This window comes from Tachypleus tridentatus, chromosome 8 (assembly GCF_004210375.1).
Source record: "Tachypleus tridentatus isolate NWPU-2018 chromosome 8, ASM421037v1, whole genome shotgun sequence".
NCBI classification, from domain to species: domain Eukaryota; kingdom Metazoa; phylum Arthropoda; class Merostomata; order Xiphosura; family Limulidae; genus Tachypleus; species Tachypleus tridentatus.
The window spans coordinates 159,917,096-159,935,082 of NC_134832.1; the positions used below are offsets into that span (position 1 = coordinate 159,917,096).

Here is a 17,987-nt window from a genome sequence, read left to right on the forward strand (position 1 = left end):
CTGTGATCCCCTTCTCAAAATCTGTTAAATTTCTAGGTGTCCATTTTAATTCTAAACTCACTGGCCAACCCATATTAACATAATTGCATCACGTTTCAGTCAACGCATCTCCTTCCTTTGAAGGATTAGCGGTATAAACAAAGGATGTACCCCTCAAACTATTATATTCGTATACATTAGACCCCTCGGTCGAGTACAGTTGCATGCTACTCTGTAACATGCCCGACTCTCTCAACAAAAAAATTACAAACATTACAATACACGGCTACTAGGACTGCCTTCCGTTTGCCATGCTACACTCCCCATTGTTACCTCGATAAAATACACAACATATCACCTATTAAAACACGTTTACTTCAACGAGTCACTAAATTTTACAACGAAGCAGTAAACCATAACTCGCTTACAACCCAGTTTACCGATCTATCAGCTACCCCCTCCTCTTGGCAAACGCACATTTCACCCAATAATACTCTCAACTTTATTTACTAATGTCTTTTATCTCAATTTAGTTATGATTATCTTGTCCAATTATCTTTTTTCTTTACAGGTCAAGCACTAACCAGATATATTTTTCGGCAGAATCAAGAACTATTAACTCCCAACTTTAGTTTAGACCTTCCCATCCATATATATTTTGGCATCTGGTTTGTGAAAGTGGGTTTCTCTCGTGGCACTTCCGTTTTCCTTCCACTGCTAAATTATCAGGTATTAGAATTAACCGATCCCTGCCCTCGTATTTCTTTGTTTTTTTTTCATGGAGTCAATGTTTAACCTCTCGCAAAACACCAATGGACCTTTGCCACCAGTTGACTGCATAATCTCGTTAACTTTAAATGTTGTAGGTATAGATATTAATCACCAGCCCAACTAAATCTAACTTCGCGTGTAGGTCGAAGAGGTCTCTTTTGAGCGCCCTCGATTGCTTTGCATCTCTTCTTGAGATGCAAAGTGTGAAATCGAAATACCCGCCACGAATTTTATTTTGTATTTTAATGTTTTTTGGTTGTTTTTTTTCAAAATTTACTGCTTCTAGGTTAAGTTCTCTCCGAGATATAGTTGATTAATAAGTAATGAATCAAAAAACTTATTCGATATAACTTCTTTCATAATTGCTTATAAAATTTAATTCTTTTCGAGCATGTAACATTAATCGTACGATTTTTTATTAGAAGACTGGTAAGAGATTTCGATGACTTAACATCAAAATATTGACATGAGCATTTAACTTTGACCTGTCGTTTGTACTAAATAACAAAAGGATGGGAGTACTTAAGGAAACTGAGATTACATCATGTCTCTGGAATATAACTTAAGTAAAGGAGTTAAAATTGGTGTCCTCATTTGTCTTGAAAGTGCTCATGGTGTGTTTTTGTGGAAGATTCAAGTCAATTGATAAGGTATTTATCGACCTATAAAATGGGTCAGGATTACCATGAGCCATTATTTTCAGCTATCCGTGTCAAAGTAGAGTGGGAGACCTGGGCAATTATACCCTCAACAACAAAAACATTTGTACTGTGTTAATTGATGTTGATGTTGTAGCTGACGCTCCCACTGTCACTGCATGTTCAGATATTTCAGTCATAAAAAATATGACCTACTTTATTAAAAGTCAGTCATAAATGGGCATGATTATGCTAAAGTACCAAATTTAATAAACTGTATTTTTACAAGGACATATCAATGTTCTATAATGGAGAGTATAAAGTTTGAATGGTTAACAAAAAAAAAACAACTAGAAAGCTTGTGTTGTGGTGTACACATTGTCCAATAAAGAAAGAAAAGCTTTTGTACCTATAAACGACAGAGAGGCTTGAAAAAGGTATCTTCAAGTGTTGTAAAAATATGTAAGGAAATTGAAGAATGTGTTCATCATTTATTAAAGTCTGCATGTGATAACCTTCCATAACCAAGTTGTATTTTGTCTCTAATTTCTTCTGATGTACTCTCCAATCTTTCAAATGTGAATCTGTTTCTAACACTTAATGATTGCATGTTTGATACTGTTGTTATCAACAACCATTCACATCTCTGATAAAAGTTGTTTCTCAATTCTTTGTTAAGATAATACTATACTATCCACGGAAACAGTTCAATGATAAACTAACAGGACGAAACATAATTTGAGAATTGTCAGAATTTATTCTTTTTAAGCACCAGTAACAATACTTTTAATCCTGAGACACAAACTGTAAGAGTGTGCATAAATAAAAGTCATTTTTAGACCCACACTTTACAGTTGTAGTAATAAACTACCAGATGCAACACAGTGTGTGTGCTTCAATTTTGCAATTGAATAACCATCCGATAAAATCTGTTTAAACTTTCAAACTGCTGCCACACTGAGACAGATCATAAACTAAAAATACTCAACAACGATCTGTAGTTTTACAGCCGGATAATGGAAAGTGTCTACGTTACTTTTTTCCTCTACCCACAGCTTCTAAGTCACTTTCATTACTTGACAGAGGGTCCGGTTACATTCTTCACGAAGAACTTTACATGCACGTGTCAGTAAAGGAAAAGTATTTGACCTAACTTTATGCCCTTTTGTTAATGTATATATACGCTTGTTCGACCCGTAAGACTCGCTGATTGTTATTAGATTTTCCAGGCTTCAGATACTCAGATGTCATTTTAATATTACGTCACTATAAACCTTCTCTTTCCCAATATCATAATAGTTTACTTTACAACTCTTTCTATTAGATTTTGGAGTCCGGGCTAGTAGATCTCTGGATTTTGGAGCTATGGAATCTACTTCGATTCCGCGCGATACTGTAAAATATTCCCTACACTATAATATATTGGTGCGTTATAAGAGTGACAGTGCATCCCTTAGCGGGCTTTGCATCGCCTGGTGGTTAGTGCCCTAGACTCGCAATCTGCTGGTCACATGATCGAAACCCGTACTCGAACGTGGTCATCCTTTCAGCCTTCGGAGCGTTGTATGTGACGATCAATCTCGCTTTTTGTTGGTAAAGAGCAGCCCAACAGTAGACGGTAGGTGGTGTTGAGTTAATTGTTATCTTCTAGACTATCACTTCAATATTAGGGACGGCTAGGCTTGGTGGTTTTCTTAAAAATATAAATACTTTAATAGGAAACAGAACCGTTTACACGTTTTATTCATTTATTCCAAAAATCTGACTTCGTAGAAATTAGAATCAAACGGTATTCTAACCCACGCGTCTGGAGAATCGGAGGTTCCAATCCTGACAGGTTCAGTTTTTACATCTGGTTACTTCGGTTCTGAATAAACTAATGTTTAAAATAAGCAGTTAATCATAAATACAAACTTTAAGCGTGTTTTCAGTTTGTCTTTTATCGTTGCAATATCAAACGTTTAAACGTCCATACGTTATGTTGTCTGTCAGAACCAAAAGGAAACAGCTGTTTCAAGGCTGACTTAACAGTAATCCTCTCAACCTGTCTTTACTGTATTAAGATGTAATTAACTCTGTCACATATCTGTAAACCTAACCACATATTATTCTCTGTATATTGTGTAAAACAAACCGAGGGAAGTATTCAGCCAGAAAACTTAAACAGAAAACTAAGTTCGAGCAGAGTCTGTCTTCACCCAACTGATTAATTTGTCGGTTATGACTATCAAAGGTTGTACGTCAAAACCAGTTTATCAATGTTCAGAATCAGAAAACATCAAGTGTGTCTTGCATATTCATACAACATGAAGTGTATGTGTGTGTTTCTGGTACTATCCTTGGCTCATAATTCAATTAGTTTTAAGCCTAACGCAAACATACGGTGCCCAAGCCTTAAGTCGTTCATTATTTTTTGTAACTCAAAGATTTTATTGTTACGAGGTCGCTGTAACCAATTAACTACTTTCAGGTTTGGCCCGGCATGGCCAGGTGGGTTAAGGCGTTCGATTCGTAATCCGAGGGTCGCGGGTTCGAATCCCGGTCGCGCCAAACATCTTAATGCTCGCCCTTTCAGCAGTGGGGGCGTCATAATGTTACGGCCAATCCCATTGTTCGTTTGGAACGTTGTTTCAATTCTAACACAGTTGTTCCTACTCATTACACTTCTCCCTTCGTAACTGGAAAAGAAAAACATTTATTTAAGTTGTTACACGGATACTGCCATAGCTTGTCTCTATAATATTAAATAGAACATAATACAACATTCACACTTTACTGTAACTTTACCTTCTGTGGATCGTTAAAATGTGACACAGAGAAGCCCAACACCAAGAGACTGAAATGGGCAAGTACACTTATAGATTATATTAACAGTACCTTGATGACAGGTGTATAATAACAGGAAAACTGTTGGATAAGCCAAGAAAACGCATAGATAAAAAAGAAGAAAGACTGGTAGATAAAGACACAAAGACTAATAGATAAAGACAGGAAAACAGCCTAATAAAGATAGGAAGATGGAAAGGTAAAGACAGCTGAACTTTTAACACATTGAAGCACCTCTTATTGTTATTGTTGATCGGTTGTGACTGATGAACAATGATTTTATTTATTTTTCGTCTTAAAATGAAAATATATAAAATAACTAAAGGTTATGAATAAATCTGAGGAATTAGAAAAATTAAAAACAGAGCACTTTGCAACAGATGAGATCACAAACAAAATGTTAGAATACCAAAAGAAATGAATACAATGAATACAGCAATATACTATTCTCTATCACACACAAGTGAGATCCTTATGGAATACAGCAATATGCTGTTCTCTATCACACACAAGTGAGATCCTAATGGAATACAGCAATATGCTATTCTCTATCACACACAAGTGAGATCATAATGGAATACAGCAATATGCTATTCTCTATCACACACAAGTGAGATCCTAATGGAATACAGCAATATGCTATTCTCTATCACACACAAGTGAGATCCTAATGAAATACAGCAATATGCTATTCTCTATCACACACAAGTGAGATCCTAATGGAATACAGCAATATGCTATTCTCTATCACACACAAGTGAGATCCTAATGGAATACAGCAATATGCTATTCTCTATCACACACAAGTGAGATCCTAATGTAATACAGCAATATGCTATTCTCTATCACACATAAGACACCTTTCTTTTAACACCTTTCTTCATTTACAGGAGGCTACTATTTAGAATACCTTGGTGTCTTCTTCAACTACCATCTCAGCCGAGCTTAGCCTTTTCTCCTTTGCTTGCAAATTGTGGAGTGCAATTGCTGTAATTTTAATAGCAAGCTAAAATTAGCTAGTCTTTATGTGAGTCTTCAGAATACAAACAGTGATCTTTCTTTACCTTTGTTTGGTAGTAATGATAATATTTTTACAGTCTAAAGTTTTGGAAATAATTATATGAAAATGAACTGCACTGTAGTTTAAACTGTAGTTGGTTGTTATGTAATAAATTTAAAGTGCAACACCTATAAAAATGCAAGCAATCATATTCTCTTCAGTAGTAATGGTAATAATCCCCTAATAGCTCATAATACTGGAGATCAAAGTTGTAGTTGGCTAAGAATATTCTATGCAAAACATTGTGGTTAGGCTTTCTATTTTTTGTAGAATATGGTATGTGATACTGGTGTTGTTAATAACAAAAGTTGAGGTAGAAAACTAAAATGAAGTATTTTAGTGTATATTCTTTATGTGATAGGTGAAGGTTGAATACAGATCTTTTCACTGTGTTACCCCAGCTGGAAATGGATTAAGAGGAGCTACTCTTCAATGTAGAAATGGAATCTCAGTTCCATGCTGTAAAGGTTGCATGTGAGGGTCTTCCTCATTCAATTTAACATATGAGGAGCAGGAATTGTGCTGAAGGGAAGAGCATAAAATTGAAAAACACAATTGTGATGAACAAACTGTATCAAATGTCTAGAGGATGGAGCAATCAGGATGTGGTCATCCACAGTTCAGGTGAAAATGGCCAATGGAGAGAAAAGAAATCTTCTATCTAAAATTATGGAACAGCCAAAGATCAGTTGAAGGACAATAGGTGTTACTGGACACCAGCCCATGGTCTTCTTAAGGAGCACAAAGAGACAAAAGTAAAACCCAAAAAAAGTTTTATACTTCCTTGACAGTATCTTTGGCCACAAGATCTTTTTATCACATCCTTGAAAACAAAGATAGATTGTGGGTCTGAAGGAGTAGAAAATAAAATGAGAAGAGAAAAAAATGAAGTGGAAAGAAAGAAGGTGGATGAGAACTTGTAGAATTAACATGTAAGTGCAGAAGAGTGACAAACAGATGTGTGTCTATTGGGCATGACCAAACAGGATAGTTGCTGACAAGAAATGGAACAAATCTGACACTGAGTAGTGGGAGGACAGGAAGAAGGGGAAAGTTTTAGAGGTGAAACAAATATATTAGAATAGACTGAGCCTGTCAAGGAACAGCAAGGCTGTGAAAGATGAGAAATCAGAGAAAGTAAATAAGGCTGATGCCATGCTGCTTTGGCCCATGGACTCCAGAGAATTAAGAACACCACTAAAGACATCAGGTCAAAAAAAGGATAAGAAGTAGGTAGTCATGCAATGGTAAGGAGTGTATCCTGACCAAACAGGTCTCAACAGTAGAACTAAGTAAGTAGGTTACAATATGTATGTAAAAATGGCTGGTATGGGTTGAGAAAACTCTATGTTGTTCGCTCCTCTACATAGAATTTTCTCAACCCATACCAGCCATTTTAACATATATATTTTCTCTACAAGTGGGTTTTCTCATCATCATGAATCAAACAGGGTACAGGTCATCATGGTCAAAAGAGGGGAATAAATCTCTAAAAATCATTCTGAAGCACAATGAAGTACCTCAGACATAAAGTATAGAAAGGAAAAATACCATAGAAGGGTGCAGAAAAAGAAATTGCAAAAACTGGAAACTAAAGAGCTAAACAGAGGAGAAGGGTTCACTCTCTAAGCAGATACAGATCTCAAAAACAGACAATCTAAAAAAGGGAAAGAACAAACAGTTGTAAGTTAGGACATGGAAGTGTGAAGGTCAAGGCATGTGGGAACATATGCAAAGCTATTCAAAAAAGAGGAATCAGCATGAACCCTACTGTCAGGTGAGGTAGAAAGCATTAAATAATCACAAGGATTATAATCATTGAGCAAAGAACATGATGATCACAACACACAGGTTGAAGAGAATGAAAGCAATATGATGCATGATGGATTCCACAAAATGCTGTACAATGGTAGCAACCTCCTCCACAATAAACAAGCTTCCCCACAAAATGCTGTACAATGGTAGTAACCTATTCCATAATAAACAAAGTATAAATAAAACTTGTGTGCATAACACATCGCCCATGCAAGACATATTTGAAGTAATTATTCCTTGAAAATTCAGGACAAAAATTAAAGCTTTTGTAACAACAACAACAACCAAAAAAAAGCAAATCAAAGTTTCATAAAGAAATAAAAATCTCATCCAATTCAACTCAAAAAAGTTTTAACAGGTCTGCTGAGGAAATGAATGAAGTTATCACGAGTGCAAGCATATAGGGGAATTTACTGCACATGTATGTTGTGTTGCCCTCCTTTTGTTGGAGAACTATTGTTTCATGATGTCATCATGCACCTTCATGGTCCACATTAAACACACAACTTTAGATAGGATTTAGCACAAGGCTAGTGGCATGTAAATCTGATAGACTGAAATGTGAGTGAAATAGCAGTTTTGTGTATGATAGCAAGTATTCTCTCAGTAACTGTCATGTTGTGCTCAAAGCAAATTTAGTAACTATTTTAACTTGTGTTCTCACTTGGGAATGAGCATACAAATTTACATATAAATTACATTTAGGTAAAAATACTAGATACATGTGTTAACCTAAATGTGGTTGTTCATAAGGAGTTTTGAGCATTAGGAAAATTTTAATATAATTAATATTGAAAGGATACACTTAAAAGCAGTTCTACAGCAAACAACATTGTTTTTCTCCAACATGATAGTTTCCCATAAGCTCTGAGAGTTAGACACCTAATATAAAAGATTAATTTTAATATTAGAGATATTTTATTTCATGGGTACATCAACAATGTAATAAGTTTTACAATACATGACAAATGTGTGTTATGAGTCATAAAGATATATATACCAATAGTTTATGTTCTAGTTTCTATAAAAAACAAAGATATACTGGACATTTAGTCAACAGCTTCAAAACAAATCAAGTTTTTGCATCTGATTCAACAAGCAGAAATAAAATTTTATAATAAATATTAAAAAACACAGTAATATCAAAATACATCTTTCATTACAGTATTGCCTTAAAACTCCAACACCAACATTAAAACCTGAAACAGTTGGATCACAATATTCTGATTAACTTAAAAAATAAACATTATTAAGTGTAACAATATAATGATAGGTACAATAAACATAATACATACACAGATTCAATATTTTTAAGAGAAGATATTATAAAGAAAGGATCAAAGATAAGTACAAATATTGCATCTTTTAAAATAATAATAGCAACCAAATAAAAACAATGAGAAACTGTTAATGGTTAAATATGAAGGGGTTGATGTTATTAGAGGCTTTCTTTAATAAAAGCTCCATAATCTGGAGTTGAGAATTTTTATTTAAACTTTTCAAGAAATATGGGGTAGTTGTTATTCTCATAGTATAACTGGATACAAGGACTTAGCTAGATTATTTAAGTGATATCTACTCCTAGTTAAATTCCATGTGTTCATTCATGTATTTGTAGGTAACATGTAGACTGTCTCCAGCTTTAAATCATTAGTACAACATAATACAAAGGAGAGATGTTAAACTTCAAATTATAATGTATACTAAACAATAACTACAAAGTATAATTGATATGTCTGTAATTAAAAATAAAGTTTTTAATCATATGATGAGTATCTTATTACACACTAGTGAGGACTTCTCAACAGAACTTAACAATATTTTATTGTATAAATGTGTGTGTGTGTTTTTATATACTGTCCCTTTAATCCAGTACACAGGAATGGTGCTTTTATGTAAATAATGTAATGAAATATGTATACTTCACAGACAGTAAACAAATTTGTGACTGAATTAGGAAAATAATTTCTACTATCTTTAAAGTTCACTCATCTTGTACTTACAAAAAACTGAGAATAAGCATTCATTGACAAAACTACATGAGTGAACAAACCTACAAAAATGCTTGAACAATTTAGAACTTATTAAAACAAGTGCAGTCTTCAATAGATCATAGGGTGACAAAAGTATACATGAAAAAAGCTCTCAATATTTGTTTTCCCTTTTCCAAATGTGTTGTTGAATCACTTGAGAGGAAATTTAAACTCAGAATGTCCAAGCAGTTAGTAATAAGTACACCAAAACCTTTTAGACTTTAGAAAGTGAAAATAACAAGTTGGCTGGTGTGATTTTTATTCAAAATTAAATTCATAGATCCAAATAGATATTTATAACAAAGGAATTCACACATTTACACTTATAATGTACTTAGTAAAACTGCATGATTGTTATATTAAACTAAAGAAATTCACACTAAAAATTAATACTTTACACAAAAAAACTCACATCTTCATCCCAATTAAGGTCTGCACACTAAAGTGATAAACTCTGACCATCCAGGTTAAAATCAACCCACAGATCTGAATCATATGGTTTTTGAACCTATTATAAATAATGTGTTGCATATATATAAATATAAATAGTAAGTGTGTGTAAATGTTTCATAGCTGTGAGTTAGATATAATGTCTGCATATTACAGCTGAGATGAGAAATCACAGCTAGATTAATTGTTCTGTTTACACAGTCTTTGTTCAAGCTTATTTAGTTAGAGACACTGGAAGGAAATCTTAAAATTCAAGAACAAAAAATTTCTTTGGATTCTAAAACATCAAAATATTAAAGTCTTTTTGTGACAAAGTATTAAATTTACTATTAAGAATATAACATCCTTTGATGAAAAGTTAAAATGTATGTATATTTTTTCTACTTTTAATTTTAAATATTTCATTGCACAATATGTTGATGATAACACTCAAAATATTCAAAATCTTAGTGCAAATAACTAGAATACAAAAATAAAGAACCTTTAATTAAAATAATATTATTTTCAGTTTGCAAATTATTTGTAATCTTTAACAAAATTTTGCCAGGCATTGTGAAGATATATTAAGAAAGCTCAGAATTATCATATTGTTGCACTGTTTGTCATATATTAATACAAACTATGCCAAATGGCCTATCCATGAGGTGAAATAAATGAAAGGATAATTTAAGAAAATGATAATTTTTAATCCTCTAATTACTAAGTGTCCATGAACCACATGTACCCTTTTAATACATTTTTCTAAACTATTTATCCATCATATTACTTGTGAGCCTACAACCTTCCCAGAAAACAATTAACCACAAATATCATTAATATTGTAGTTAATATCACATTGTCTTTACACAGAAGATAAGTGATTCTCCAAAACTTGTGGTAAGCTCTTTTGTCTGATAGTTGTAACAGAAACAACTATAAAATTATTCAATATTATTAATACATAAATAGTATTTACACAACATAATAATTATTTTTAAAATTATCTAGTTACAGCAGGTAACTAATAATAAATGTTACAACAGGTGACTAATAACAAATGTTACAACAGGTGACTGATAACAAATGTTACAACAGGTGACTGATAACAAATGTTACAGCAGGTAACTAATAATAAATGTTACAACAGGTGACTAATAACAAATGTTACAACAGGTGACTGATAACAAATGTTACAACAGGTGACTGATAACAAATGTTACAACAGGTGACTGATAACAAATGTTACAACAGGTGACTGATAACAAATGTTACAACAGGTGACTAATAACAAACGTTACAACAGGTAATAATAACTAGGCCGGTCAACGAATGTCAGAACGGCACTCGAATATTCGTGGGCGAAAATTCGTGAATATCCGAATATTCGTGCATATACTTGTTAGATCGTTTTAGAATTATTAATTAATAATTAACTTACCTTAAATTGCAATATTTATGCCAGTAAAGAGTAGAAATAACTTGTTTTTCATCATTTACTGAAGTTTACATTCTTTTCTTGAACTTCCTGTCACAGTGCACCATGGGTAATGTATTACTGTAAACCATATTGTTGCTGCTCTGTTCAATGTGAGCCCTCTGTACAAAAGCTGACTTCTGGCACCTGTGACCTGTTTTTTCTTATTTTGATGCTGTAAAATTGTTGTCCATTATTATTTTATTTATGTAATTATATTACTATACTGTGTTGAATAAAATACTTGTCAAAATAATTATTGTTGTTTGTTTTCTTTTATTCTACACACTGGGGAAACAACATTATTAATAAACATGAACTTTATTAATGAACATAAAAAACATCAGAAAACAATTAACACTAAACAAGTTAAAATAGACATAAAATACTGAGTTTATGCTGCAGCCACATAGACCTGTTCCACATCCTGGTCAATTATTAATGCTCTGTCCATTGTTACTTGGAAAATATTAAAGTTAAACACTAACAATAAAAACATTTGTAAAAAAACCTCATAAAACAACTTTCACTGAAAATACTGAGTGTATGCACATTCCTGTTCATGGTGTTTCCTCCTTTACATTTGAGGATGGAAGCCCAGGAAGTTGGGGATAAACTGGATTAGAGACCTGTGAGCTAGTACTGGCAGCACTGGCAGCACTCGAAGGGGTACAGGTAACTGTAACTGCAGGAGAGCATCAGATGCAGGAGAAAATCAGAAGGGACTGTCATGTTGGCTTTGACTGCTGACTTCAAGTTCTTGTTCAGGAACACCAATTGATCCACATGTTCAGGGTTAAGGGAAGCCCTTAGCTTGCTGACGGTCAAACCTGCTGTGCTGAATGTACGTTAAGCTTGGTACTGATGTACCAGGTATAGACAGGTATTTCCTAGCAACTGAAGCAATTGATGGAAACCTTGACCTGTACACAGACCACCACTGAAGAGGGTTTGGTGGCCTTAGAGGCTCTCTGACAAAATCAGCCAACTCTTCCTCAACTGAAGAAACATCACTGCCTTCTGTCAAGTCTACTGTATCACCCATTACATAACTCAAAACTTTTGACATAATGGGTTTTTTTACAGGTGGTTCTGTTACCTCATCTGCCTCAGGTTCCTTCTTGACTTCTGCAGTGTTGCTTGATCTCCTGATTTCTTCTGCTATGTTGGCATGAAGTTCCTTTCTCTGACTTTCGGTCAAAATTTTAGACTTTTATATCTAGGATCAAGTGCTGAAGCTTTCAGCAGGGAACTATTCAGACCTTCATTAATGATTCCTCCATCTTCTGACAAGAATTTAAATCTTTTCACCAATCCCATACTGATTGTTTTTTTCAACTGCTTAGCTAGTGCTTTGTCTTCCTCTGTGGTCTTAAGGTCCTCCATCATATCTGTCAGCAGAGGGTAAATTGAGGACCCTGTGGGAAGATCTTCCTTCCCAAGAATTTCAGTGGCTTCTGCAAAAGGATGAAGTATTGGGATTATTGTATGCATCGTGTCCCAAAAGACATCATCAATGTCAAATCTTTCTCCACTTTTTACAATGGTAGCGTCTACCAACACTGCATATATGGGCACTCTGAGCTCTACCAGTCGCTGCACCATCTCCAGCGCAGAGTTCCATCTTGTAGGGCAATCCTGTATAAGGTTCTTTGCAATGATGGGACCCTTCTTTACTTGTTCCTTCTGGGCTTCAGTAGCCATCTGAACTTGCTTTTGTTTTAGGGCACTTGTGGCCAGAACAGAATGGTTGAAGAATGTAACCAACCTTCTCCCTGCCCCAAGGGCTTTTGCAATGGGTGCAAGCTTAAGCCCATCTTGCAGAGCTAACTGAAGGCTGTGGGCAAAACAGCCAGAGTGAGAAATGCCTAACTTTTCTGCTGCCACAAGCATATTTGCAGCATTATCAGTAGTTAAGTGGACAATATTGTTGGTGTTTAGAAATTCAGAACACAGATTGTGAATTTCAGAAGCAATATTTTGACCTGTGTGTCTATCAGAAAAGAGTCTGGTGCCCAGAACATTTGAGTGCATTTTCCATTGCAAGTCAATGTGTTGTTCTGTGATAGTAATGTAACCTTGCATTGCATTACTAGTCCACAAATCAGTGGTCAGTGAAACATGCTGGTCTCTCAGTTCTCCAATCATCTCTGTCTTGGCATCATTGTACAGTTTTGTAAGGTAGTTACCAACAGTATTTCTACAAGGAACTTTGTATGATGGGTTTAACTGGTTTGCAAAATATCTAAATCCTACACCCTCAACAAAACTGAGTGGTCTAAGATCTACAGCACACATAAGAGCCAGGCTCCTGTTTATTCTCTCAGTGCTGTGTACATTCATTTTGGTAGCACAGGATTCAGCTGCAGGAGTGTTGTTTGTCTCAGTGTAGGTGCAGCAGTAACATTTTTAGAGTCCTGCAAATGCAGGTGAATAATTAATTATATATTTGCTAGCTATACATAAAATAAATATAAAACATATATTTAAAAAAATGGGATAATATAATTTTAAACACAGAATATTCCTGCAGGTTCAGAAATGTCAAACAGCCATGTGCTCACTGCTCACCTGTTTGTTGGAAGTTAGGGAAATTCCACTATGCCTGTTACTCATATGATTTCTTAGGTTTGTTGTACCTCCACAAAATGACAGGTTTGCTTTGCAGAGCTGACACTCTGCCTTCTTTCCATCTAGTTTAAAATACTTCCAAACAGCAGACTTTCTGCCTTGATCCTCCATATTTAAAGTCTTTTGGGCCAAAGTAGCAACTTTAAGAAGGTTTACTGTAATCTTGTACCCACAATGCAATGTTCACAAAAGTTGGATTTCCTTTTCCTCTTTAGCAGACAACTACCAAAAAAAGTTAAATAAAGTGTTATTTATTCAGATTTGACTTCATTTTTCTACAATGGTAAGTTAATATTTATTAATATTAATTAGGCGAATTTCGAATATTATTGCATTCGAATATTCATGGAAAAAGATCCATATACAAAGCTTGATTACTCTTGCCGGCTGTAATAATAACAAACACTGATAACATTTGTATGTAAAAACTAACAATTAATTTTTCTTACATACAGTTAAGGGTATGATTTTTAAAATCCTACAGCAGCTACCTTATTTTAATTTTGTTCAATTGAATTGGCCTGGAAAGGAGTACAATTTATAAATTGGAGTACCTGAATTTAATAAAAGCTGTTTAACATTTGTTCCAACAAAAAAAATTAAACTATATTACCTATAGGACAAAAGTCAGAAAAAGCATTTAACATTTGCAAAAACTGAGATCAAACTTAGAATTCAAGTCTTGATGAGGAGATTAAAATTGTTGTTCCAGTCTTAAACATTTTCAAGCACAGCAATATATATGTCCCTAATTTTGAAACTGACAGATAAAGAGGAAAGCAGCTGGTCAACAGCAAAGTTTCAGGTTATTCTTTTCAACTGATACTCTTGTAATAAACCTACAAAGCAAAGGTATGGAGCAGATTTTGTGATAACAGGATGTAACTAGTGAATTCATTAACAACTGGCCAACATGATAAGAATGGTATTAAATCTGTAAACTACATGTCAGCATGAATACTGCAACTGAGTCAAGAGAATTAACTATGTACAACAAGATACATACATATACATTTATTAATGACTATGATCTCTAAAACTCAAGTAGCTAGAATGGTGACATTTTTTTTAAAAATCTGAAAACACAACTTTTATTAAGACTCAACTGGTTTCCTACCTTTTAACTAAAAGTTGTAAAAAGGGTTTTAATAGACATTGCTTATTCATTTTATTTTTATTTTATATATTTTTGAAAACTAAACAGAGGTTATCTAAACTATCTGTCCCTAACTTTTACATGACAGAAGACAGCTAATACACAGTATCTACTAATGGTCTATTGATATAAGACCAAGTAGAGACCATGATTCTTAGAGTGCAACTATGTTTCCAAAGTCTGGAGAAACATTGTTTCGTAACTGCCATTAACTGGTGTTACACAAACCACTAAGCCACGACCAACCATAGACTTTTACATAAAAAGAGAAAATATGTTACTGTGTAACACTAGGGGAATTCAGGATATTTCAAAACATATTTCGTTACAGAATTAGAACTTAAAACTTACATACTATTAAGATATAGATTATTGGCTAAGTTTTCATGCCATAGTAACTGGTATAACAAACTCTCCATCATCCATAGTAAACAATAACCAGGTTGAAAGAGTTAAACTTAAGCACCTTGCTTCATGATTCATTTTTATTTCTAATAATATTTTAGAGTGATCAAAATTTTATTTCTTAGTATATAAACAAACATAAATATCTTATTCTAATAAAATACATCCTAGTATCATATATTGTTTCAGACTTCTGAACAGAGAAAAAAAGTTAATTGTGAAAGTGTTGCTGAACTAAACTAAGAGTTGACAAAGCTTAATTTTGAGAAAAAGAAAGATATAGTATTTTCAGTAAATTTTAAATTCCTGATATGTTTCTTTCTTTCTTATGGCCACATTTTCAATTTTCCATTTAGATTTTATGAATGAATTAAAAAAAACAAATGATTTTTCAACTATTTTTTTTCTATTACAAAGTTTCAAGAAATAACATCAAGTTTAAAGTATATTATATCTACGTACTGATATTCACCACTTGTCATGCCATCAAATGCTTATGACAGAAACTGAAATCCTTTTACTAAAAAACAACTTTGTGCAATTATAATAAAACAGTTAAACTTCCTTAAGGCAGTAAGCTAACAAGAACTTAGAAATTATATTGTTATTTAAAACATAACAGAGCTTCTTAAGACATGTTAATGCACCAAATATATACTTGTTACAGTCTTGTAGCAAACTACTCACAGTTGTTTGTTCAATACAAACTGAAATTCAGATGTATCACTGCTCACATGTTTTCTGTCTTACACACTTTACATTTGATAAACTGGTTTTGGCTAAATTTATGTTCCTGCACCTTGATGTAATTTTTATAGCAAATTAGTTTGTTGTTAGTGTGAAAGTATATATACCCTTGTCTTTCATTACAAATATTAAATATTATAAATTCAAACAATTATTTATCTGTTAGTAAGAACTAGAGTATACAAATAATTACTAAACATTATATATCAAATTTATACACACCTTGTAACCACCAAAAGTAACAGATTTACAGATGAATGAATACACCCTATGTTCAAAGAAAGAAAACACAATAGTTAATTAATAACCTGCCTATAACTAAATAAATGTTTCCATAGCTAATACAAAAATCTATGGCAAGTCAAATTTTGTATACATGTGTAAAGAAGTAACATATCACTTAATATATGATTAAGAACTGAAACTATTAATGTTTGGAGAAACTCCATAATTACAGAATTGACAAAAGCAAAGACAAGTTTTTTTGGTTTTTTTTTTGCAAATACTTGTGAAACATACAGCTGTCTTTATTTTTCTCAATTCTATATTACTTGACAGGTTTTTACCTTATAACAGTAATTATAAATTTTTTATTAGACAACTTATTTTCAGATGTTTATAATTACTTCCCATTTATATTTGTGACAAAACTAGTAACTCTACCTGCTGTCATTTTCAACTTTCTTAACTCAACTAACAACAAAATATGGATGCTGCAAAAATGGGAATATGAAGAAACATCAATCTTGGTCATCCAAAGTTTCAAACAAAAAGAACAATGAGAAGTGAAAACTCATCACTATAAACTCAGGAAGGTCTAGAAACATAGGACAGAATGATGACCAAATCCCCCGGTGCTACGGGATATGAGAAACAGATGAAAATAAAATCTTGGGAGAGGGTGATAAATCCTTTTGACAGTAACTTTGCCTAAAAGGTTTGACATTGCCTGAGACAAATATAAGAAAGAAGAGAAGGGATAAGAATGGAAACAACAGAGGATGAAGAATGATGAGATAAAGTCAATGGATAAAACTTGGCAGAACAAATTCCAGAACTTTATAAAGACTTTCTTTTGGGTTTCAAGGGCCAGGAAAGCAGAATTCACACTGTCATGAAGGTTACCATTTTAACAATATGATTATAATTGTGCTTTAAATTGACAAATGAGTACACAGTATTAATGTTAAGAGCTTAATTTGCAAAATAAATAAAGATAGTATTCAGAAACTATTTTGGTGTATTTCTAATTATTTAATAAAATATATTATATGTATCAATAAAACATCAACTGTCAAACCATGTTTTCAATTTCACAAATGTTTGGAATAATTTTCACTGACATAAATATTCTATGCACAAAAGATCAATATCCCAGTCTGTGTCACACTTCCATTTCTTCTTTGACTTGATCCAATCATGGTTTTTCTCTTAATGACCTTTCAGAATAGATTCAGTTTCATCTCTACTGCTGCAGGTTTCACATTTTTCATCACTTGAGACTTCTAGGGTTTGTATGTCAAAGTACAATCGTTTTTCTCTTTTTTCAGTTAATCTAGGTTTTCTCACTTTTATACCAATTTTTACTTTTGTTTAAATTGTAACTTTTCTGTTTCCAAATGCTTTTCTCACCCCTTTCACAAATATAATAATTTGCAGAATGATCTAGACTTACAGCATGCTTATTAGCATCACAAACTAGTTTTTTGTGTTGTGTGTATCCTTTTGCTTAGGACATTCTCACCTTGGAGTTCACTGAGATTCCAGTCTCCAAACTAGTTTGTCCATGTGACAAGACAGAAAGAATCTTCCATCACACTCTACAAATTTGGATACTTTATAAAGTGCTTTTCCAAAATGCATCTGCTCTTTTATTCTCCAAGTTGAAATCACTAAATGTACTGAAATTAGCCATGAACTCATTGTGAAGAAACTGAGTAAACTATTTTGTGATTTCATCAGTGTTTATTTTAACTCTGTCAAATTCAACAAAGGAGTTGAGAATCCTATTCAATTTCCTTTA

General features: G+C 33.3%; 1 protein-coding gene across 12 annotated transcripts in view; it reads right to left on the minus strand.

Moving 5' to 3' along the window:
• LOC143223826 (uncharacterized) overlaps positions 1 to 17,987 on the minus strand; it is a 41,738-nt gene that overhangs the window by 13,866 nt on the left and 9,885 nt on the right. For 3 of the 12 annotated variants that reach the window (XM_076452303.1, XM_076452305.1, XM_076452304.1), the window contains exons 4-5: positions 16,187 to 16,232; positions 7,893 to 7,971 (exon numbers count right to left, since the gene is read on the minus strand). The exons of 1 other annotated variant lie outside the window; for it this stretch is intronic. In XM_076452303.1, the coding sequence (XP_076308418.1) occupies positions 7,893 to 7,971; positions 16,187 to 16,232 (125 nt within the window). Of the gene's footprint in view, positions 1 to 6,130; positions 7,972 to 9,520; positions 9,631 to 10,833; positions 11,201 to 13,596; positions 13,879 to 16,186; positions 16,233 to 17,987 lie in introns of those variants that run through there. 8 more of the 12 variants (XR_013013156.1, XR_013013159.1, XR_013013155.1 and 5 more) reach the window with 8 other exon arrangements.